The sequence below is a fragment of the Gigantopelta aegis genome, chromosome 11 (assembly GCF_016097555.1).
Source record: "Gigantopelta aegis isolate Gae_Host chromosome 11, Gae_host_genome, whole genome shotgun sequence".
NCBI classification, from domain to species: Eukaryota; Metazoa; Mollusca; class Gastropoda; order Neomphalida; family Peltospiridae; genus Gigantopelta; species Gigantopelta aegis.
Genome location: NC_054709.1, coordinates 21,219,626 through 21,244,807, shown reverse-complemented (window position 1 = coordinate 21,244,807; position 25,182 = coordinate 21,219,626). Strand labels below are relative to the sequence as shown.

General features: G+C 40.2%; 2 protein-coding genes across 5 annotated transcripts in view; both read left to right on the top strand.

The window, feature by feature from the left end:
• LOC121385567 (glutathione hydrolase 1 proenzyme-like) overlaps positions 1-3,034 on the top strand; it is a 49,591-nt gene extending 46,557 nt beyond the window's left edge. The window contains exon 14 of the mRNA XM_041516290.1: positions 2,826-3,034. Within this exon, the coding sequence (XP_041372224.1) occupies positions 2,826-2,975 (150 nt within the window). The 3' untranslated portion in view covers positions 2,976-3,034. The remainder of the gene's footprint in view (positions 1-2,825) is intronic.
• A 16,902-nt stretch (positions 3,035-19,936) lies between these two features.
• Positions 19,937-25,182, top strand: part of LOC121385322 (microtubule-associated protein tau-like) — a 182,850-nt gene continuing 177,604 nt past the window's right edge. For 2 of the 4 annotated variants that reach the window (XM_041515958.1, XM_041515956.1), the window contains exon 1: positions 19,937-20,306. The gene's annotated coding sequence lies outside the window, so the exon portion shown is untranslated. The remainder of the gene's footprint in view (positions 20,307-25,182) is intronic. The other 2 variants (XM_041515957.1, XM_041515959.1) reach the window with 2 other exon arrangements.

Genomic DNA, 25,182 nt, shown 5'->3' with positions numbered 1-25,182 from the left:
ACACCACCCAAGTCTAATACTGTACTGTAATATTATTACACAATCTGTAATTTAAACACCACCCAAGTCTAATACAGTACTGTAATATTATTACCCAATGTGTAATTTAAACACCACCCAAGTCTAATACTGTACTGTAATATTATTACCCATTGTGTAATTTAAACACCACCCAAGTCTAATACTGTACTGTAATATTATTACACAATCTGTAATTTAAACACCACCCAAGTCTAATACTGTACTGTAATATTATTACCCAATGTGTAATTTAAACACCACCCAAGTCTAATACTGTACTGTAATATTATTACCCAATCTGTAATTTAAACACCACCCAAGTCTAATACTGTACTGTAATATTATTACCCAATGTGTAATTTAAACACCACCCAAGTCTAATACTGTACCCAAGTCTAATACTGTACTGTAATATTATTACCCAATGTGTAATTTAAACACCACCCAAGTCTAATACTGTACTGTAATATTATTACCCAATGTGTAATTTAAACACCACCCAAGTCTAATACTGTACTGTAATATTATTACCCAATGTGTAATTTAAACACCACCCAAGTCTAATACTGTACTGTAATATTATTACCCAATGTGTAATTTAAACACCACCCAAGTCTAATACTGTACTGTAATATTATTACTCAGTCTGTAATTTAAACACCACCCAAGTCTAATACTGTACTGTAATATTATTACCCAATGTGTAATTTAAACACCACCCAAGTCTAATACTGTACTGTAATATTATTACCCAATGTGTAATTTAAACACCACCCAAGTCTAATACTGTACTGTAATATTATTACCCAATGTGTAATTTAAACACCACCCAAGTCTAATACTGTACTGTAATATTATTACCCAATGTGTAATTTAAACACCACCCAAGTCTAATACTGTACTGTAATATTATTACCCAGTGTGTAATTTAAACACCACCCAAGTCTAATACTGTACTGTAATATTATTACCCAATGTAATTTAATATTATTACCCAGTTAAAGTCTAATACTGTACTGTAATATTATTACACACCCAAGTCTAATACTGTACTGTAATATTATTACCCAATGTGTAATTTAAACACCACCCAAGTCTAATACTGTAAATATTATTACCCAGTCTGTAATTTAAACAACCCAAGTCCACCCAAGTCTAATACTGTACTGTAATATTACCCAATGTGTAATTTAAACACCACCCAAGTCTAATACTGTACTGTAATATTATTACACAATCTGTAATTTAAACACCACCCAAGTCTAATACTGTACTGTAATATTATTACTCAATCTGTAATTTAAACACCACCCAAGTCTAATACTGTACTGTAATATTATTACTCAGTCTGTAATTTAAACACCACCCAAGTCTAATACTGTACTGTAATATTATTACTCAGTCTGTAATTTAAACACCACCCAAGTCTAATACTGTACTGTAATATTATTACCCAATGTGTAATTTAAACACCACCCAAGTCTAATACTGTACTGTAATATTATTACACAATCTGTAATTTAAACACCACCCAAGTCTAATACTGTACTGTAATATTATTACCCATGATGACACTACAAGAACATTATAATTTATTCATTGAAGAAAAAACAGTTTAATATCAAATCTGACAAAGGCAGGGTTTAAAATAAAGAAATACAATATGACCTTTTTTAAATAGCAGAGCAAAATTTAAGAAGTATATCTTGCTAAACAATAAAATATGGCCTGCTAGAAATAGGAATGTTGGTGTGTGAAAAGTTAGGACCTCTAAGATGCAAGCATGTTTTTGTTTTTGTAGAAATGTTGAAAGAAATAGTAGATTTGGGTGCGCTGTTCAATTGTCTTGGTGCCCCAAAACATTTCCTCAAATCCAAGGCCAAAATCACCTTGCGACTGAATCTATTTTTTTAATTCTGCCACTGTTTATCAGGTTAGGGTTCAAACTTTTTTTCGTCTTGTTTATAACTGCAAATATAAGCACATCGTCCCCAATCCACCCCTGGCTACGCCAGCGGCGGTGTCACAACCAATTAAAGTGAGTTTTCTAACTTAATGCGTTCAACTTCCCATTAAATCTTATTAAATAATTGATAAAATTCACAAATTATCACACAAACTGTTCCAAACAAAACAGTAGCAAAATAACACTACACTGCCTCGGCAACGTGTCTCTAGGCATCAAACGTTTCCTGAGGGGGCAATGCGCCAGACTCCTATAGATACCTCGCTCCCTTCAGGAGCTGGATTCGTCTGCCGAAGACAAACTCAAACTTGCCCTTTTTACAATTTTGGAACCCTACGCTTGTATTGTTTTGTGCTGGGGTCTCATTAAACATTCGTTCATTCTGCTGCATGGGCGGGACGTGGCCCAGTGGTAAAGTGCTCGCCTGATACTTGGTCGGTTTAGGATCGATACCCGTTGGTTTACCCAGTGGGCTATTTCTTGTTCTCGGCGACTAAAATATATCAAAGGCTGTAGTATGTGCTATCATGTCTGTGTGGATAAGGCATACAAAAAATTCCTTGCTACTAATGGAAAAATGTAGCGTTTCCTATTTATGTCTATATGTCAAAATTATCAAATGTTTGACATTCAATAGCTGATGATTAATAAATCAATGTGATCTAGTGGTGTCGTTAAACAAACATCTGGATTATTTTACGCCCGGAGCTAGTGCTGGGCGCACCGTATCCCCGCTAGACACAATTACATATATATTTCATAAACAGGGGTAGCCTACTAGTCGTCTTTCAACAGTGTTAATTTCATTGATTTGTATTTTCTATAAAAACTATTGCAGGACATAATCGAAGGCTTAAAGAAGAAAGGTCATGACATCGACCTCCAGACGAGTGCTTCATGTATAGTCCAAGGCATTCTGCAAACAAAGGAGGGATTTATCTCCGCAAATTCGGACTATGCAAAACATGGCATTCCAGACGGATATTAGGCGTCAGTTGGGGAAATTTTCTTCTTTTTATACAGAATAAATATTTTCATAAACTTCAACATCTTGTATTTTTTATACGTTTTACAAGTGGCGTAGCGTGGGTTGCCAGCGCCCGAGGCAAGGCAAGTATTGCGCCCCCAAACCAGAGGACCGTTAGCATTCCCCGAGTCCCTTCCAACAGTCCAGAATTTTGCGCGCAGAGCAACCGCCCCGGCGGCCCCGCCCACGCTACGCCACTGCGCTTTACCACTGGGATATGTTCCACTGAATAAACGTGCATATCTAAGGTAAATATGTTTGTGGATCGCCATATATGGAATATGCATTGAACAAGTTAGCCCGAGTACTCCACTGTAAGAGAGCTAGACGGACATTTGGACATAATTTATACGCTCTCATTACATTCGGAGACCAAGCTATGTAATTGTTTGGCAATCGCCGACCACCAAAAGGTAGTCAAAGATTTCCGCTGTAATACCACAACAATCCAATGTTTGACGTCAAATACATTTACATCGACCATTTTCGAGTTCCTTGATTTAAAAAGATTCAGATATTAGTCACTAATACACACACTACAGAAAGAAACCCGACAGCACCCACATTCAGCTAAGCTTCGGCAAACTTAGGACAGCGTGACGTTGCGTCATAACAAAAAAAGTTTGTTTTGTGTAACAACACCACTGGAGCACATTGATTCATTAATCGTCAGCTATTGGACGTCAAATATTTGGTCATTTTATCATTGTGTTAGAGAGGAAACCCGCTACATTTTATCATTGTGTTAGAGAGGAAACCCGCTACATTTTATCATTAGTAGCAAGTGATCTTTGATATGCCAGAGGGACGGGACGTAGCCCAGTGGTAAAGCATTCGCTCGATGCGCGGTCGATCTGGGATCGATGCCTGTCGGTAGGCCCATTGGGCTATTTCTCGTCACAGCCAGTGCACCACGACTGGTATATCAAAGGCCGTGGTATGTGCTATCCTGTCTGTGGGATGGTGCATATAAAAGATCCCTTGCTGCTAATTGGAAAGAGTAGCCCATGAAGTGGCGACAGCGGGTTTCCTCTCTCAATATCTGTATGGTCCTTAACCATATGTCCGACGCCATATAACCGTAATTAAGTGTGTTGAGTGCGTTGTTAAATAAATCATTTCCTTCCTTCCAAACGAAGCACTACGCATTTTTTACATGGATTACAACTAATTTTGAGGGTAGAATGATGATAGAAATACATAGTAAAAAGGTCTCGGGTTAGCACATTTTGCCCGAATATTTGTATAATTTTTGCCCGAATTTGCGGTATGGGCAGTTGCCCCCCCCCCCCCCCCCCCCCCCCATATCTCGTATGCTCATGGGGGAATACAAAATTACCAAACTCTTTTCATAAATTTCGTATGGCACTCCCACTCATGCAATAATCGATCTTTATAAAATCACATATAAGGGTCATTCTACAGAAAGTGTCACTTTTATGTCCCAGCACAATTTCTTTTTTTATTTATATATAGAAAACTAAGGTTGTTGTCTTTAATAATATCTTATTAATAATATCATCCTGTCATAGCATTTTTCTCTCTCTGGTAATCAGCTTTGATAGAGATTGTATTCAGGATTAGTGGAAAATATCATTGGTGTTACCTGTCCCTAGCATAACACTATACATAACATGCACTGTTAAAAATATGGAAGTAGACAAAAATGGTTTGGGTTGGATGGCAAAAATGACAGCTTTCGGCCACGTGACACATTGGGAGGGACTCTGTACGGCAACGTGAATGAATGAATGAATGAATGGTTAACGACACCCCAGCACGAAAAATACATCGGCCACTGGGTGTCAAACTATGGTAATGCAAATAAATAAAGTGATGATCAACATCAATATAAAAATTCAAGGTTTAAACAAAAACAGTGTAAAGAACTGTCCAAAAATACAAATAAAAATATCACAGAAATTTACGGACACCGAATTTTACTCTAAACTTCAATTTGTGCTGTATTGGCCATTCTCAAAGAGAATGTTACACCCCTGCACCACGGTGAGGTTACAGCACACGCAGGGGCAACGTGAATGAGTGAATGTTTAACGACACCCCAACACGAAAAATACATCGGCTATTGGGTGTCAAACTATGGTAATGCAAACAAATACGATAAAGTAATTAAATGGGTACTAACAGCTGCGGGTCTTGTCAAATAACCAGAAAAGAAAAATAAAGCATTGACAGAGTACATGAGATTGGGTTATAAGGCCAGGAATTCTGCTTTTAATGTACTGCATCAAAGAAAGAGTGATCAGGAGAGGTGATCGATTCATTTCCTCTCACTTTAGGTTAAACAGTCAAAACAATGAACAATAAATTGCATGTTCCAAATATGCCTACTAATAGGCCTGCTGATTTTCAGCGTTTCCACAATTGTCAGCATTTAAAATTAATTGTTTTATGAATTTTACTGTCCTTTTTATCAGTTGGTTAAAACAAGAGGTTTGTTTTTAATACAAAATAAATGAAATAAAATGCTCCAGAAACAAAAGATTGGTTTTAACTGACCCCAATGGAATATGACGTCGTAGAAAGTAAAGCTACTTTCCCACATAGACGACCTTGGCCACGACCGAGCACGATTTAAGCAGATCTAGGCAGTCGCGCTCGGTCGCATTGCGGTCGGGAACATGCTCGTGTTCAATCGTACAAGGAAGCGTGACTGAACACGATCTTCATACGATCAAACAGGAATGCATACGACTTTTCATATGACCTTCATACAACGGTCATACGACTGAACAAGATTTTCATAAGAATGCCATATGACCGATATTTGAACTTCCAGTTGTGTCACGTTGTTAATCATTCGTGAAAGTCAAAACAACAACAAGTATGCCTCCTCGCAAACTTCGTGTAAAAGCAGGCCACAAAGGCAACAAATCGGGCAACAAGGGTAGCAAAAAGAAGCCTGAAGTGGATGTGGACCCGACAGAAACACTGGGATCTTCAGAACACCATGCGGAGGAGCTGAATCCCAGCGCCAAACAAAATAAAACTTCTAACATGGGTGAAACTGACATGTCAGCCAATCGGGAACCCCATGAGCCCCTGGATATACCTAGTCAGGATACACCCCAGGATATACGTCATTCTAGTCCAAGAGGCCCTAGTCCTCCTCCATCGTCTACACATTTACCTTCGCTGCCCCCACAAAAGCTGCATGACGGCGATAACGATGATGTGCAAATTGTAGAAGATGTACAAGAACATGATTCTGTGGATACTCATGAGCCTGATGAGACAACTAGCCAAAGCAAGAGAAAACTTTCTGCCGCGTATCTCTTCAGCGAAACCGAGGAAGTGGAGTTGGCCGTGTTTAACAAAGAAAACAAACTCTTCTACAACAAGAAACCGAAGGGCTATAAGAACACTGACCAAAAATAGACTTATGGAAGTGCAGGCTGCTACCCTTGACCCTCATGCGCATGTAAATACACTGTCCTCCTTCTTTACCATATTCTTCTTCTTCTTCCCCCATCTCTTCTTCTTCCCCCATCTCTTTATTCTTCCCCCATCTCTTTATTCTTCCCCCATCTCTTTATTCTTCCCCCATCTTCTTCTTATTATTATTCATTTCTTCCTTTTCTTTATATGAGTTCCTCCAAAGCGTCATAGAAACTAGTATCCTTGAACACACCTCCATCAGAGCAGGTACCATTTGCCCCAATGTCAACATACCAAAATGTGTAGGCAGCATCTACCAAGGCTAGAAGAATAATCGAGTAAAAGCCCTTGTAATTGAAATAGTAGGAGCCAGAATTGGAGGACATCGGATTGCCACATGCTTGCCATCACGTGCACCAACAGCGTTGTAAAAGTTCCAACTCCTTGAACATTTCTCAGCTACCTCCATCCAATCCTCTGGGGTTGTGGGGATTACCATGACCTCACCTCCATACTCTTCAAAAATTGCCTCGCACGTTTCAGGTCTGATTTTGCTGATAATTTTATGAGCCACTTGGAAGCCATAATGCAATGACTTGTATGAGTTCCCAGTGGCCATGTAACGCAATGTTATAGCAAGACGTGTTCCAGGATCAAGGCCTTTCTCCAGAAAGTGTCCTGTTTTTGCAGACATGGACCTACACGTTCAATCAATTCCATAAACAACTCTGGAGGACCACACAAGAAGTTCTTGTAGCTGCTGGGATCTTCACGGTGGAGTTCTTGTAAGAGGTTTTCATAGTGTCCATACTCTGATCTCCTCAATAACCATGGCTTCACCCACACAGTTGTTCTTCTTCTTGGGACTCTGCGCAGCCTACGCCGGTCCCTAGCCCTTAGCATCAAGACTACAGCAAGCAGAAGGTTCTCCTCCTCTTCCAAAGCAGCTTCTTGCAGGTGTTGCTCCTCCTCAAACATCATGGCGACTGGCACAGGAAGGCAAGACAAGACAAGACAAAGAGATTTACGTGCACATTCAGAGCAAGCTGTTGTAGCACACGCCTATCCTGGCCACAGGGACCGGCCTTGGCCGGTTCCCTCTGTCCAGGACAGGAAAGGGTTGGGGGAGGGTTGTAGAGAGGGAACGCCTGCACTGGCAAGTGTAAGGGAGCACCAGCAGTCCAATGTTGGTGGCAGGCGGGGGGTATTTGGTGCTATGGAATTTTGAAAGTCCCGTAGGATTATAGAGGAAGAGGTGCGCGTTTTACATGAAGGAAATTTGGCGCAATTTTGATGGTCGTTCTAATTGAAATAGTGAAGAGAGCCAATAGGTTTTGCTTTTAGTATTCCGAAAGTGGCTCTTTATTATGACCGTCTTGGTGCTGTAGGGTGTCTCCCTAGGTTGCCCATAGGGCCCTTAGAAAGGGCCTGATCTCTTCTGATCGTGGCATGACAACCCAGGGTAGACTCGAGCAATTTGTGCATGTTGGCTGTCATCCACACAATAGTTGGCCATCAAACAAACAGCCACTGCATTGTAATGTATGACCTTTTTGGTAGTTCTGATATAAGGAACACACAAAGAAGCTAATTATCTAGTTAATTCATTAAAAATATTAGTTTTCATCAATAGTTGCTATGGGCAACAATTATTTCATAGTGAAGTGTTGAAATCCTGTGTTTTTCTGTATATTTCAGCATGAAGATCCACACATCATTATGCACAAAATCATAGAAATTAGGGTGAATTTGGATATTGACCGTGTGACCTTGAAATTTGACCTTTTACAATGAGAAACTCAATGTTAGACACTCAAATCAATTTATATATTACATGTAAGAACACTACCATATACATTTTGACACATACACCCCAAATATAAAAAAATAAAAATAAAATAAAATAAAATAATAAAAATAAATAAAATTGACATTATTTGCAATATATACCCAAAGAGGGCCCCCATAAGCTTGGCTGAAATCCACATTGATGAAATTACCTTTTATAAGGATGCTACACTAGTACATTCTCATTTTGGCTTGCTAAACTTATATTTTTGGGAATAAACAGTAATTTAATGTTTTACATTATGGTCTCACTACACAGATGTCATCTGCCATTGAAACCCATGTTAAATTGCCCCACTTGAAATTAAGATTGCCAATAGAGTGGGTACTCATTGGCACTAACAACATACACCATTGCAAACATACATTATACATGTATATGCATTTATTTTCACTCCAAAATTGAGAACATTTCCGTATCAGTTTTTTGCTATATGACCGCATCTGGCTGTAGTACCGGTCCGAACGTGTGGTTCATTAACCGATTAACTCCGGCAGTCTCTTGCGCTATATACCCATGTCCCAAAAGGTCAATGCACAATATTACAAAATAACATGGGTAAAATACAGCCAGAAGGCTTACCATTAAACATACATACTGTTTTAATTCTTCACCATTTCCTAGAAGTGAATATGTGAACCATAACTTGTGTCACAATTAGGAACTATAGTGGTCTGTGATGAATGAACTTCCACCTGGAAGTGATCTGTGCAGTGAGACCTTACTCCTTGGTCATCCACACAATAGTTGGCCATCAAACAGCCACTGCATTGTAATGTATGACCTTTTTGGTGGTTCTGATATAAGGAACACACAAAGAAGCTAATTATCTAGTTAGTTCATTAAAAATATTAGTTTTCATCAATAGATGCTATGGGCAACAATTATTTCATAGTGAAGTGTTGAAATCCTGTGTTTTTCTGTATATTTCAGCATGAAGATCCACACATCATTATGCACAAAATCACAGAAATTAGGGTGAATTTGGATATTGACCTTGTGCCTTGTAATTTGACCTTTTACAATGAGAAACTCAATGTTAGACACTCAAATCAATTTATATATTGCATATAAGAACACTAGCATATACATTTTGACACACACACGCCCCCCCCCCCCCCCAATATAAAAACAAATAAATAAATAAAATAATAAAAATAAATAAAATTGACATATTTGCAATATATACCCAAAGAGGGCCCCCATAAGCTTGGCTGAAATCCACATTGATGAAATTACCTTTTATAAGGATCCAACATTAGTACATTCTCATTTTGGCTTGCTAAACTTATATTTTTGGGGATAAACAGTAATTTCATGTTTTACATTATGGTCTCACTACACAGATGTCATATGCCATTGAAACCCATGTTAAATTGCCCGACTTCAAATGAAGATTGCCAATAGAATGGGTTCTCGTTGCCACTAATAACATACACCATTGCAAACATACATTATATAAGCATTTATTTTCACTCCAAAATTGAGAACATTTCCCTCTCAGTTTTTTGCTATATGACCGCATCTGGCTGTAGTACCGGTCCGAAAGTGTGGTTCCTTAACCGATTAACTCCGGCAGTCTCTTGCGCTGTATACCCATGTCCCAAAAGGTCGATGTACAATATTACAAAATAACATGGGTACAATACAGCCAGAAGGCTTACCATTAAACATACATACTGTTTTAATTCTTCACCATTTCCTAGAAGTGATTATGCGAACCATAACTTGTGTCACAATTAGGAACTATAGTGGTCTGTGATGAATGAACTCTTACCCGGAAGTGATCTGTGTAGTGAGACCTTACTCCTTGGTCATCCATACAATAGCTGGCCATCAAACAAACAGCCACTGCATTGTAATGTATGACCTTGTTGGTAGTTCTGATATAAGGAAATACAAAGATGCTAATTATCTAGTTACATGTAGTGTCCAAATTTTTTATTATGGCTTTGTTAAAGTTTTTCTTCAAATTAAAATTAGTTTTTTCTTGAAACTACAAATGTGTCTAAAATATGACTTAGCAACCTATAAATATGTCAAAAAGGACAATAAAAATCAAGGAAAGTTAGGACCTCTAAGATGCCAGCATGTTTTTGCTTTTAATTTTTATCATTAACCTCGTATGATCAACGTGTTGGGTGCGCTGTTCAATTGTCTTGGTGCCCTCAAACATTTCCTCAAACCCAAGGCCAGAATCACCTTGCCCTTAATTTCTTGTTTTTTAATTCTGCCACTGTCTATCAGGTTAGGGTTGAAAACTTGTTTTCTTCCTGTTAATAACTGCAAATATGACCACACCGTCCTCAATCTTAACCCTTGGCTACGCCAGCGGCGGTGCCATAACCAATTAAAGTGAGTTTTCTAATTTATTGCGTTCAACTTCCCATTAAATCATATTATATAACTGGTAAAACTCACAAATTATCATACAAACTGTTCCAAACAGAACAGTAGCAAAATAACACTATATTGCCTCGAAAACGCATCTCTAGGCATCTATATTTGAAACTTTTCCTGATGGGGTAATGCGCCAGACTCCTATAGATATCTCGCTCCCTTCAGGAGCTGGATTCGTCTGCCGAAGGCAAACTCAAACTTGCCCTTTTTACAATTTTAGAACCCTACCCTTGTATTTTTCTTTGTGCTAGGGTGTCATTAAACATTAATTCATTAAATTCTGACCGGCCTCGGTGGCGTCGTGGTTAGGCCATCGGTCTACAGGCTTGTAGGTACTGGGTTCGAATAATCTCGAGACATGGGATTTTTAATCCAGATACCGACTCCAAACCCTGAGCGAGTGTTCCGCAAGGCTCAATGGGTAGGTGTAAACCACTTGCACCGACCAGTGATCCATAACTGGTTCAACAAAGGCCATGGTTTGTGCTATCCTGCCTGTGGGAAGCGCAAATAAAAGATCCCTTGTTGCCTGTCGTAAAAGAGTAGCCTATGTGGCGACAGCGGGTTTCCCCTAAAAACAGTGTCAGAATGACCATATGTTTGACGTCCAATAGCCGATGATAACATAAAAAATAAAAATAAAATTCATTCTGCTGCATGGGCGTGACGTATCCCAGTGGTAAAGCGCTCGCCTGATACTTGGTCGGTCTAGGATCGATACCCGTTGGTGGACCCAATGGGCTATTTCTCGTTCACGGCGACTAAAATATATCAAAGGCCGTGGTATGTGCTATCATGTCTGTGGGGATGGCGCATATAACAAATTCCTTGCTAGTAAAAGAAAAAATCCGCAAACTCGGACTATGCAAAACATGGCATACCAGACGCATATTAGGCGTCAGTTGGGGAAAGTTTCATGAAATTGTCTTCTTTTTATACAGAATAAATATTTTCATAAACTGTAACACCTTGTATTTTTTATGCGCTTTACCGGTGGCATAGCATGGGTGGCCAGCGCCCGGGGCAAGGCAAGTATTGCGCCCCCTAACCAGTGGACCATTAACACTCTCCCGAGTCCCTTCCACCAGTCCAGAATTTTGCGCGCAGAGCAACCGCCCCGGTGGCCCCGCCCACGATACGCCACTGCGCTTTACCACTGGGATATGTCCCTCTCCCTAGTTAACTTTGAATAAACCCGGGGCGAGACGTAGCCCAGGGGTAAAGCGCTCGCTTGACGCGCGGTCAGTTTGGGATCGATCCCCGCCCGTGGGCCCATTGGGCTATTTCTCGATCCAGCCAGTGCACCACGACTGGTACATCAAAGGCCGTGGTATGTGCTATACTGTCTATGGGATGGTGCATATAAAAGATCCCTTGCTGCCAATCGAAAAGAGTAGCCCATGAAGTGGCGACAGCGGGTTTCCTCCTTCAATATCTGTGTGGTCCTTAACCATATGTCTGACGCCAAATAACCGTAAATAAAATGTGTTGAGTGCGTTGTTAAATAAAACATTTCTTTCTTTCCTTCAATATCTGTGTGGTCCTTAACCATATGTCTGACGCCAAATAGTCGTTAAATAAAACATTTCCTTCTTTCCTTCTTTGAATAAACGTGCATATCTAAGGTAAATATGTTTGCGGATAGCACTATATGGAACATGCACTGTACAAGTAGGCATGTTTACGGCAGATGGGGGATGGGGAAATAGTGTTAAAAATAAATGTTATACAGAGTGTTAAAAATAAATGTTATACGAATGGATCTGCTTAATAATAATTTTAGTTTACTTACTTTTCTGTTGTCTGGTTTAGGAATTAATTTGCATATGTTATTGCAATCCAATTTTCCTTCTTTTTTTTTTTTCCTTTAACAAAAACAAGCTTCTAGTGGTGATGTTTGTCAGTACCGTAACGGAGACGTAAACGTAAATCTACGACTAAACCACATTTTTTAATACTATTATAGTACAACAAATATAATTAAAAGTACACGTATTTCATTTTCTTTTGTCATTAAAATACTCCATCTTCCGTAATGATGTAAATTTCTTCATGAACTCGATGCCAAACACGTCTAAATGTATGCTTGGTATGATTGCTAGTCGCAAACGTAAACTTACGATGTTTTGTTGTGAAATAGGCCCCAGTAGTGTCACGTGTAAGTCAGTACTGTAACGTGTAAGTCAAAGTCATAACAGGGAATAAAATCATTCATGTGTGCTCCAAATTTTATTTTATTTCATAAAGTATTGATGCAAATCTCGTTTCAAAAGAAATACTTTAATCAATGGAAAACAATTTCTACTGCGTCGAAACTACCTCAAGATTTCTGTTTTAGAAGATGTCATTTTGCACATGTAAAAAAAAAGTGTCACTGTAAATTCATTATTTGTTATTTAAAGCCATTAGAAAAACAAACAAAAATCTCCACCTCTAGAAAACCTTTCAAATTTAGTCAGGGATAAAAAGTTTTGATGATGTATGTTTTGTTATTAATTTGTATATAACGGTCACGAGAGAGAGAGAGAGAGAGAGAGAGAGAGAGAGAGAGAGAGAGAGAGAGAGAGAGAGAGAGAGAGAGAGAGAGAGAGAGAGAGAGAGAGAGGTTTTTACTACATAAAAATGTTATTTAAAGCATCAATTTTATACGTTTTGTTAAAATTCATTCTTTTACATACTTATCTTTGATTGCTTTCTACTGCATTCTGTTACCTATAAAATTATTGCACGGCACGACACGCAAAAGGTTACAGGTAAGAACTCATAAATACAGTAACAAAAGGGTCAGTTTAGCTATGTGTAATGGCTAAACAAACATGTACTATAATATACCTTTAAAAATGTTATAGCACACTTGTAACGTAGCTATTATAGTTGCTATAGTAGCCGTAAACTTGCGATCATAAGCTGGAGCAAAACATCAAATTTCGCCAAACATTATACAGATATTCGGGGAAAATATTTCCTCAAATCTTTTTATTATATAATTTCATCATCCTACCCTCAAAATTAGTTGTAATCCATGTAAAAATACGTAGTGATTCGTTTGCAATCCTATATAGCTAGCTGTTTGGCAGTAATGTTAAAGGCATACTGTCACAGATTTAAGGACCTTATTTCTCTAAAAAGGGATAATAAATAAAAATTACATTAATTGTTGGAAACCAAATCTAGCTATCGCATCACCGTAACTGAACCATGATGGAGTGAAATCCATGTCAACCATCAAATGAGGCGAAAGTTTCCACGTAATACCTATGTTGTGGAAGGGTTAGACAGTCACTGGCAATCCGATCTAACGGATATGGTCAGTTTGGCTAAATACAATGACGGGGTGAGATACCTCATGATGATCATTGACCTGTTCTCCAGGTACCTGTGGGAAACCAAATCTAGCTATCGCATCACCTTAACTGAACCATGATGGAGTGAAATCCACATCATCCTTCTCGGCAATTTTAGTTTTTGAATTATAGACCATTGCCATAATTCAATTCTTTTTACAAAATGTCATTAATACATGGAGTATGGTGGTTATGAAGATGGTTGAATAAAGTACAATTAGGGACAAATCAAATTATATTTGTTCAGGTAATACTTTGTTAGACAATTAAATGGGTCAGTGGTCTGTGACAATATGCCTTTAATATGATTAAATGTTGTTACGCAGATTCGGGCATTTTCGTTTAATTCGGGCAAAAGCAATTTCACAAAACCCCGTAAGCCCAGTTTTGTACGTAAACGTAAATCTACGACTAAACCACAATTCTTATTACTATTATAGTAGCAGTACAACTAACATAATATAGTTTGAAGTTCACACATTTCATTTTCTTTTGTCTTTAAAATGCTCCATTTTCCATGATGTTATTTCGTGCGTGGCATAGATGCCAGACACGTGAAAACGTATGCCCGGTATAACTGCTAGTCTCAGATGAAAACTTATGATGTTTTGTGAAATGGGTCCCAGGCTAGCCTCCTACAGATATGTGAGCCTGTACGCTTATGATGTTTTGTGAAACGGGTCCCAGGCTAGCCTCCTACAGATATGTGAGCCTGTACGCTTATGATGTTTTGTGAAACGGGTCCCAGGCTAGCCTCCTACAGATATGTGAGCCTGTACGCTTATGATGTTTTGTGAAACGGGTCCCAGGCTAGCCTCCTACAGATATGTGAGCCTGTACGCTTATGATGTTTTGTGAAACGGGTCCCAGGCTAGCCTCCTACAGATATGTGAGCCTGTATGATGTTTTGTGAAACGCTTCCTATGAGCCTGTTTATGTGAAACGGGTCCCAGGCTAGCCTCCTACAGATATGTTTTGTGAAACGCCTAGCCTCCTACAGATATGTGAGCCTGTACGCTTATGATGTTTTGTGAAATGGGTCCCAGGCTAGCCTCCTACAGATATGTGAGCCTGTACGCTTATGATGTTTTGTGAAACGGGTCCCAGGCTAGCCTCCTACAGATATGTGAGCCTGTACGCTTATGATGTTTTGTGAAATGGGTCCCAGGCTAGCCTCCTACAGATATGTGAGCCTGTACGCTTATGATGTTTTGTGAAACGGGTCCCAGGCTAGCCTTCTACAGATATGTGAGCCTGTACGCTTATGATGTTTTGTGAAACGGGTCCCAGGCTAGCCTTCTACAGATATGTGAGCCTGTACGCTTATGATGTTTTGTGAAACGGGTCCCAGGCTAGCCTTCTACAGATATGTGAGCCTGTACGCTTATGATGTGTTGTGAAATGGGTCCCAGGCTAGCCTCCTACAGATATGTGAGCCTGTACGCTTATGATGTTTTGTGAAACGGGTCCCAGGCTAGCCTTCTACAGATATGTGAGCCTGTACGCTTATGATGTTTTGTGAAATGGGTCCCAGGCTAGCCTTCTACAGATATGTGAGCCTGTACGCTTATGATGTTTTGTGAAACGGGTCCCAGGCTAGCCTTCTACAGATATGTGAGCCTGTACGCTTATGATGTTTTGTGAAACGGGTCCCAGGCTAGCCTATCTACAGATATGTGAGCCTGTACGCTTATGATGTTTTGTGAAATGGGTCCCAGGCTAGCCTGATATGTGAGCCTGTACGCTTATGATGTTTTGTGAAACGGGTCCCAGGCTAGCCTTCTACAGATATGTGAGCCTGTACGCTTATGTGTTTTGTGAAATGGGTCCCAGGCTAGCCTATCTACAGATATGTGAGCCTGTACGCTTATGATGTTTTGTGAAATGGGTCCCAGGCTAGCCTCCTACAGATATGTGAGCCCGTACGCTTATGATGTTTTGTGAAATGGGTCCCAGGCTAGCCTGCTACAGATATGTGAGCCTGTACGCTTATGATGTTTTGTGAAATGGGTCCCAGGCTAGCCTCCTACAGATATGTGAGCCTGTACGCTTATGATGTTTTGTGAAATGGGTCCCAGGCTAGCCTCCTACAGATATGTGAGCCTGTACGCTTATGATGTTTTGTGAAATGGGTCCCAGGCTAGCCTTCTACAGATATGTGAGCCTGTACGCTTATGATGTTTTGTGAAATGGGTCCCAGGCTAGCCTCCTACAGATATGTGAGCCCGTACGCTTATGATGTTTTGTGAAACGGGTCCCAGGCTAGCCTCCTACAGATATGTGAGCCCGTACGCTTATGATGTTTTGTGAAACGGGTCCCAGGCTAGCCTTCTACAGATATGTGAGCCCGTACGCTTATGATGTTTTGTGAAACGGGTCCCAGGCTAGCCTTCTACAGATATGTGAGCCTGTACGCTTATGATGTTTTGTGAAATGGGTCCCAGGCTAGCCTTCTACAGATATGTGAGCCTGTACGCTTATGATGTTTTGTGAAATGGGTCCCAGGCTAGCCTCCTACAGATATGTGAGCCTGTACGCTTATGATGTTTTGTGAAACGGGTCCCAGGCTAGCCTTCTACAGATATGTGAGCCCGTACGCTTATGATGTTTTGTGAAACGGGTCCCAGGCTAGCCTCCTACAGATATGTGAGCCTGTACGCTTATGATGTTTTGTGAAATGGGTCCCAGGCTAGCCTTCTACAGATATGTGAGCCTGTACGCTTATGCTTGCGGCTATGATATTGACATCATTCCGCGAATGTCATTGACCTTGGTTGTGAAGCAAGCGAAGGAAGAAGAAGGAATGTTTTATCTAACGACGCACTCAACACATTTTATTTACGGTTATATGGCGTCGGACATATGGTTAAGGACCACACATATATTGAGAGAGGAAACCCGCTGTCGCCACTTCATGGGCTACTTTTTTCGATTAGCATCAAGGGATCTTTTATATGCACCATCCCACTGAAAAGATAGCACATACCACGGCCTTTGATATACCAGTCGTGGTGCACTGGCTGGAACGAGAAATAGACCAATGGGCCCACCGACGGGGATCGATCCTAGACCGTCCGCGCATCAAGCGAGCGCAATACCACTGGGCTACGTCTCGTCCCGTGAAGCAAGCGATCACAATCACATTTAACGTTTGTGGATAATAAATAAATTATAACATTCGCAGGAGTACCATACAAAATTTATGAAACTCGTTTGGAAATTGTTTTATATCCCCTCCCCGGCCCCGCTCTCGCTTGGGGGAATCCATAGGCGTACGGGCTCCTTTTTTTTTTGGGGGGGGGGGGGGGAGCAGCTGGGGTTTTGCCCGAATTAAACGAAAATGCCCGAATCTGGAAAAAATCTTTTAATCATAATAGCATTACTACCAAACAACTATATATGGTTGCAAACGAATCACTACGCATTTTGTACATGGATTACAACTACTGGTAATTTTGAGGGTAGAATGATGGAAATACATGGTAAAAAGGTCTCGGGTTAGCACATTTTGAGGGTAGAATGATGGAAATACATGGTAAAAAGGTCTCGGGTTAGCACATTTTGAGGGTAGAATGATGGAAATACATGGTAAAAAGGTCTCGGGTTAGCACATTTTGAGGGTAGAATGATGGAAATACATGGTAAAAAGGTCTCAGGTTAGCACATTTTGCCTGAATATCTGTTACATTTTTGCCCAAATTTGAGGTATGGCTCCAGCACTGGGGGAGGGGCAGTTTCCCCCCACCCAACCCTGTCTCGTATGCTCATGGGGGAATACAAAATTCACAAACTCGTTTCATAAATTTCGTATGGCACTCCCACTCATGCAGTAATCGATCTTTATAAAATCACATATAAAGGTCATTCTACAGAAAGTGTCACTTTTATGTGCCAGCACCATTTCTTCTTTATTTATATACAGAAAACTAAGTTTGTTGTCTTTAATAATATCTTATTAATAATATTATCCTGTCATAGCATTTTTCTCTCTCTGGTAATCAGCTTTGATAGAGATTTTATTCGGGATTAGCCTAACACTATACATAACGTGCACTGTTAAAATGTATAACAGAAGACATAACACTATACATAACATGCACTGTTAAAATGTATAACAGAAGACATAACACTGACTAACTTTAATACCTACTGATGGTTGACTTATTAAAGAAGGAATCTCGTAAATATCTTCCGTATTCAAAAAATGGTGGGCAATTACGGTGGCTGGGAAAGGAAATCACATCAAATTATTATTATTATTATTATTAGTGTGTGTGTGTGTGTGTGTGTGTGTGTGTGTGTGTTTGTGTGTGAGTGTGTTGGGTGTGGGGTGTGTGGGGGACGCTTCCCCCTCGTCTCCCACCGAAAGACGACCATAACGTAATCCATAAGCACATATGTACTGGGGCGTAGTCTGGGGTGGGTGGGTTCGGACGACCCCCCTCCCCCTCCCCCCACCCCCGCTGAAGCAAATGGTCCGCTTTCAGAACTAAAACATACAGGTTTATACATATGGAGTTTCTGGTGGTGCGAAAACAAAGTAGAAAAGGTCCACTTGGTTCATATTCGAACCCCCCCCCCCCCCCCCCCCCAGGTCTAGCTCACGCTACGCCCCTGATGTAATCCACAACGCAGTGATCGCATACGTACACTTTAGTGATTAACCTCGAGTGCAAGCACAAGTCGAGGTTAATCTACTCACGCATTACGCCTATGGCAGATCTGAACGGTTCCGAGCAATTTTGCTCGGAACGGAATTGCTGTCAAAATGACGACTACCGTCACGTTTTTTCCACCCTAATGGTGTATGGTGATCTATTTCGAGCTCGTGGAGACCACTTTGAATTAAAGGAAAAAAGTCCGACTGTGTTGGGGTTTTAAAAAAAATAAAAATAAAGTAACATTTATTAATTAAATAGAAATGAAATAAAAATTAAAATATAATTTAATTACAAAGATATTTGTTTTAAATGTCAATAATAATTTTTTAAATAAATAATAATGAAAATATATAAATGAAATAAAACTAACCATTTTTTCTCATTTGCCAGTAATTAAAATATTACTGCTGTGTCTTGCTTCTCCCTTCGGTGTTTCTTCTGAAGAAGTCGAGGTGGGGGGGGGGGGGGGCGCATCCCCCTCGTCTCCCACCGATATTTATCTCTAGATATGTACATTGCGACTTTTAGTTATAATATCTACATACATGTGCGAACTCCACGAAAGTATACGTATCTACCAGGTACATGTAATTGGTTGTTGAGGAATTATTATTGAGGAAGTATGGTCTTTCCAATCAAGTCAAACCTTAGGGTCTCGAAATTACAATACTCACCTGTATATTGAAAGAGGAAATCCGCTGTTGCTACGTCATGGGCTACTCTTTTTGATTAGCAGCAAGGGATATTTTTATATGCACCATCCCACAGACAGGATAATATAAACAACGACCTTTGTTACACCAGTTGTGGAGCATTCGCTGGAACGAGAAGTAGCCCAATGGGCCCACTAAGGGAGATCGATCCTAAACCGACCGCGCATCAAGCGAGTGCTTTACCACTGGGATATGTGATTGATACGGATGATACATGACGAAAGTACGGGTTACAGATAAACGGAAATTGCGTCTTGCATGCTAATTCACTTCTCTTTTTACGCAAACGAACTATAGTAATGCAGGCGCGTGTGCAGGGGGGGGGGGGGTCGAGAATCCTCTAGAAAGTTCGCTGGCCATAGTCTTGACCCCCCCCCCCACACACACACACACCACACACACATGTACATGCTAATATTTCTCCACACACGCAAGTAATGGTATAAAAAGCCAAACTGCCGCAAAAAGTCTATCCAAGAACTCGGGGACTTTTTCTAACAACTCTGCGTAAGTCACGCAGCGATCGCTTCGAGTTTCGGAGAGTTGGGGAAGTTTAGCCAACAGTTGCTGAAGTTGTGAGTCTGCAAATGGTTTGTTGCCAGCAGAACCCCAATATTTCTCAACATGCCCCAGCTGGCGGCAAGAGTGTTAAAAACTGTAATGTTTACTATCTACGAGTTTTGATACATCCTTGACACTGGGTGCCGTTTTCTGGATAGGGTTGCACATGCTGTTGACATTTAGAGAGTTCGATTCCCCCATGCAGCAAGGGATGCAGTATTTATACCGTGTCTTGGGTGGTATATTTTTGTGAGCGCCAGGTTTTTCGCGGAAAGGCGTACATCGTTTCCTGGTGGATTGACCTTAAAGGTATTTGTGACACAACTAGGTTATGGATTTGTAGCGGAACTTCGCGGCATTACTGTGTGAGTATTTACTGTTATCTTGTGACGGGTAGTGTGGCACGAGGTCCATTAATCGTGGGTAATAACAATTTCTTGTGAAATAACGAGCTGTACAAGATTTCAAACCGTTAAACATAAAGCCGAAAGGCTCAATACATTGTGGACATAATTTACGAAGGCTTTATAGATTCAGCCCTGTTATTAGGCCTACTGTGTGTCACGCAACAAAAGAAAGGAATGGATGTGTTACATAACGACGAACTCTACAGTTTCTGAGTTTATTAATTAGTTATAAGACATCGGGCATACAAAGATGGGAGAGAGGAAACCCGCTGCCGCCACTAAATGGGAAACTGGATTGGATTGGATAACATATTAGCGTGTCTATATCCAGTTTAAAAGGACATTCCTGAGTTTGCTGCAACGTTTAAGGTGTTATCGATTAACAGAGCCTTTTTAAAGGCATACTGTCACGGATTTAAGGACCTTATTTTTCTAAAACTGGAAAATAACTAAAAATTACATTAATTGTTGGAAACCAAATCTAGCTATTCCATCACCTTAACCGAACCATGATGGAGTGAAATCCATGTCAACCCTCTTGGCAATTTTAGTTTTTGAATTATGGACCATTGCCATAATTCAATTATTTTTACAAAATATCATTAATAAATGGAATATGGTGGTTATGAAGATGGTTGAATAAAGTACATTTAGGGACAAATCAAATTATTTTTGTTCAGGTTATACTTTGTTAGATCATTAAATAGGTCAGTGGTCTGTGACAATATGCCTTTAACGATTGTAATTACATATCAAATATATTTTTCTGCATAAAATAGTAATGGCTGTATATTATATATTGGACTTCTTACAAATATTAAGACGAAACACATTGAATATACAGACACTGATATTCTAAACAAGAAAATATATTTAATGTGTAAATTTAATTGTAGAAATATTTTGTTAGTCGGAAACATCTTACAATGCAGCAAACTCAGGAACGTCCCTTTAAGGTTCACGCACGTCTCTCCTGGGCACAATATCTGACTTTGCCAGTGACTGGGTCCGTTCCAGGACAGAAGGGGTTGGGGGGGGGGGGGGTAAAGGTGGAAATGAGCACAATTTTAAAAATAGCAATTAGTGAAAAAGTTAATAGAATTTTAAAAAATAAAATAAAAAGTTAACAAGCCAAAAATAGAAAGGAATTGAATTTATAGCATTTTAGAAGGACAGTCCAAAAATAAATAAGAGAAAGAATAGAAGATTGGATTATTTAATAATATTGAAAAAAATAAAATTTTGAACAAAGGTCTAAAAGTTTAAAAAAAGAAAGGAAAGGAAATTGTAACTCACGAGCGTAGGAAGGTGCCAAAAAGTGGGAGGGGGGGAGGGGGAGGGAGGCACACTTTTATATTTACACACTTTTACACTAATATAAAGCAAATATAAAGCAAACTATCTGAAAAGTGCCCCCCCCCCCCCCCCCCCCCCCCCCCCCGGTTCCTACACCAGAGTTGTTTATTTAACGATGCACTCAACACATTTTTATTTATGGTTATATTTTGCGTCGGACATATGGTTAAGATATTGAGGGAGGAAACCCGCTGTTGCCACTTCATAGGCTACTCTTTTCGATTAGCAGCAAGAGATCTTTTATATGCACCATCCCATAGACAGGATAGCACATACCACGGCCTTTTGATGTACCAGTTGTGGTGCACTGGATGGAGTGAGAAATGGGCCCATGCACTGATGGGGATCGATCCCAAATCGACCGTGCATGAAGCGAGCGCTTTACCACTGGGCTACATCCCGCCCCTTAAAGTTTAAAGTCCGATTTATATGTCCACGTGTGGGGCCTTCTTAAGGCTGTTAAAGTTTAAAATCCGATTTATATGTCCACGTGTGGGGCCTTCTTAAGGCTGTTAAAGTGCACAGCTTGTAGGGACGAGATGGGTTGCATCCTATCAAGAAAACACCTAGAGTGACAAGCATTACATGTTGAAGGTGTAGTGCTGTGCTGAAATACAGATCTAGAGTGACAAGCATTAGACGTTGAAGGTATAGTGCTGTGCTGAAATACAGATCTAGAGTGACAACCATTAGACGTTGAAGGTGTAGTGCTGTGCTGAAATACAGATCTAGAGTGACAAGCATTAGACGTTGAAGGTATAGTGCTGTGCTGAAATACAGATCTAGAGTGAGAAGCATTAGACGTTGAAGGTGTAGTGCTGTGCTGAAATACAGATCTAGAGAGACAACCATTATACGTTGAAGGTGTAGTGCTGTGCTGAAATACAGATCTAGAGTGACAAGCATTAGACGTTGAAGGTGTAGTGCTGTGCTGAAATACAGATCTAGAGTGACAACCATTAAACGTTGAAGGTGTAGTGCTGTGCTGAAATACAGATCTAGAGTGACAACCATTAGACGTTGAAGGTGTAGTGCTGTGCTGAAATACAGATCTTGAGTGACAAGCATTAGACGTTGAAGGTGTGCTGTGCTGAAATACAGATCTAGAGTGACAACCATTAGACGTTGAAGGTGTAGTGCTGTGCTGAAATACAGATCTTGAGTGACAAGCATTAGACGTTGAAGGTGTAGTGCTGTGCTGAAATACAGATCTAGAGTGACAACCATTAAACGTTGAAGGTGTAGTGCTGTGCTGAAATACAGATCTAGAGTGACAACCATTAGACGTTGAAGGTGTAGTGCTGTGCTGAAATACAGATCTTGAGTGACAAGCATTAGACGTTGAAGGTGTGCTGTGCTGAAATACAGATCTAGAGTGACAAGCATTAGACGTTGAAGGTGTAGTGCTGTGCTGAAATACAGATCTAGAGTGACAAGCATTATACGTTGAAGGTGTAGTGCTGTGCTGAAATACAGATCTAGAGTGACAAGCATTAGACGTTGAAGGTGTAGTGCTGTGCTGAAATACAGATCTAGAGTGACAAGCATTAGACATAAGGTGTGCTGTGCTGAAATACAGATCTAGAGTGACAAGCATTAGACGTTGAAGGTGTAGTGCTGTGCTGAAATACAGATCTAGAGTGACAACCATTACACGTTGAAGGTGTAGTGCTGTGCTGAAATACAGATCTAGAGTGACAACCATTAGACGTTGAAGGTGTAGTGCTGTGCTGAAATACAGATCTAGAGTGACAAGCATTAGACGTTGAAGGTGTAGTGCTGTGCTGAAATACAGATCTAGAGTGACAAGCATTAGACGTTGAAGGTGTAGTGCTGTGCTGAAATACAGATCTTGAGAGACCAGCATTAGACGTTGAAGGTGTAGTGCTGTGCTGAAATACAGATCTAGAGTGACAACCATTAGACGTTGAAGGTGTAGTGCTGTGCTGAAATACAGATCTAGAGTGACAACCATTAGACGTTGAAGGTGTAGTGCTGTGCTGAAATACAGATCTAGAGTGACAACCATGTTGAAGGTATAGTGCTGTGCTGAAATACAGATCTAGAGTGACAAGCATTAGACGTTGAAGGTGTAGTGCTGTGCTGAAATACAGATCTAGAGTGACAAGCATTAGACGTTGAAGGTGTAGTGCTGTGCTGAAATACAGATCTAGAGTGACAAGCATTAGACGTTGAAGGTGTAGTGCTGTGCTGAAATACAGATCTAGAGTGACAAGCATTAGACGTTGAAGGTGTAGTGCTGTGCTGAAATACAGAAATACAGTCTGAAGGTGTAGTGCTGTGCTGAAATACAGATCAGAGTGACAAGCATTAGACGTTGAAGGTGTAGTGCTGTGCTGAAATACAGATCTAGAGTGACAAGCATTAGACGTTGAAGGTGTAGTGCTGTGCTGAAATACAGATCTAGAGTGACAACCATTACATGTTGAAGGTGTAGTGCTGTGCTGAAATACAGATCTAGAGTGACAAGCATTAGACGTTGAAGGTGTAGTGCTGTGCTGAAATACAGATCTAGAGAGACAAGCATTACACGTTGAAGGTGTAGTGCTGTGCTGAAATACAGATCTAGAGTGACAACCATTAGACGTTGAAGGTGTAGTGCTGTGCTGAAATACAGATCTAGAGTGACAACCATTACATGTTGAAGGTGTAGTGCTGTGCTGAAATACAGATCTAGAGAGACAAGCATTACATGTTGAAGGTGTAGTGCTGTGCTGAAATACAGATCTAGAGTGACAAGCATTAGACGTTGAAGGTGTAGTGTTGTGCTGAAATACAGATCTAGAGTGAGAAGCATTAGACGTTGAAGGTATAGTGCTGTGCTGAAATACAGATCTAGAGAGACAACCATTAGACGTTGAAGGTGTAGTGCTGTGCTGAAATACAGATCTAGAGTGACAACCATTAGACGTTGAAGGTGTAGTGCTGTGCTGAAATACAGATCTAGAGTGACAAGCATTATACGTTGAAGGTATAGTGCTGTGCTGAAATACAGATCTAGAGTGACAAGCATTAGACGTTGAAGGTATAGTGCTGTGCTGAAATACAGATCTAGAGTGACAAGCATTAGACGTTGAAGGTATAGTGCTGTGCTGAAATACAGATCTAGAGTGACAAGCATTAGACGTTGAAGGTGTAGTGCTGTGCTGAAATACAGATCTAGAGTGACAAGCATTAGACGTTGAAGGTGTAGTGCTGTGCTGAAATACAGATCTAGAGTGACAAGCATTAGACGTTGAAGGTGTAGTGCTGTGCTGAAATACAGATCTAGAGAGACAAGCATTAGACGTTGAAGGTGTAGTGCTGTGCTGAAATACAGATCTAGAGTGACAAGCATTAGACGTTGAAGGTGTAGTGCTGTGCTGAAATACAGATCTAGAGAGACAAGCATTACACGTTGAAGGTGTAGTGCTGTGCTGAAATACAGATCTAGAGAGAAGCATTAGACGTTGAAGGT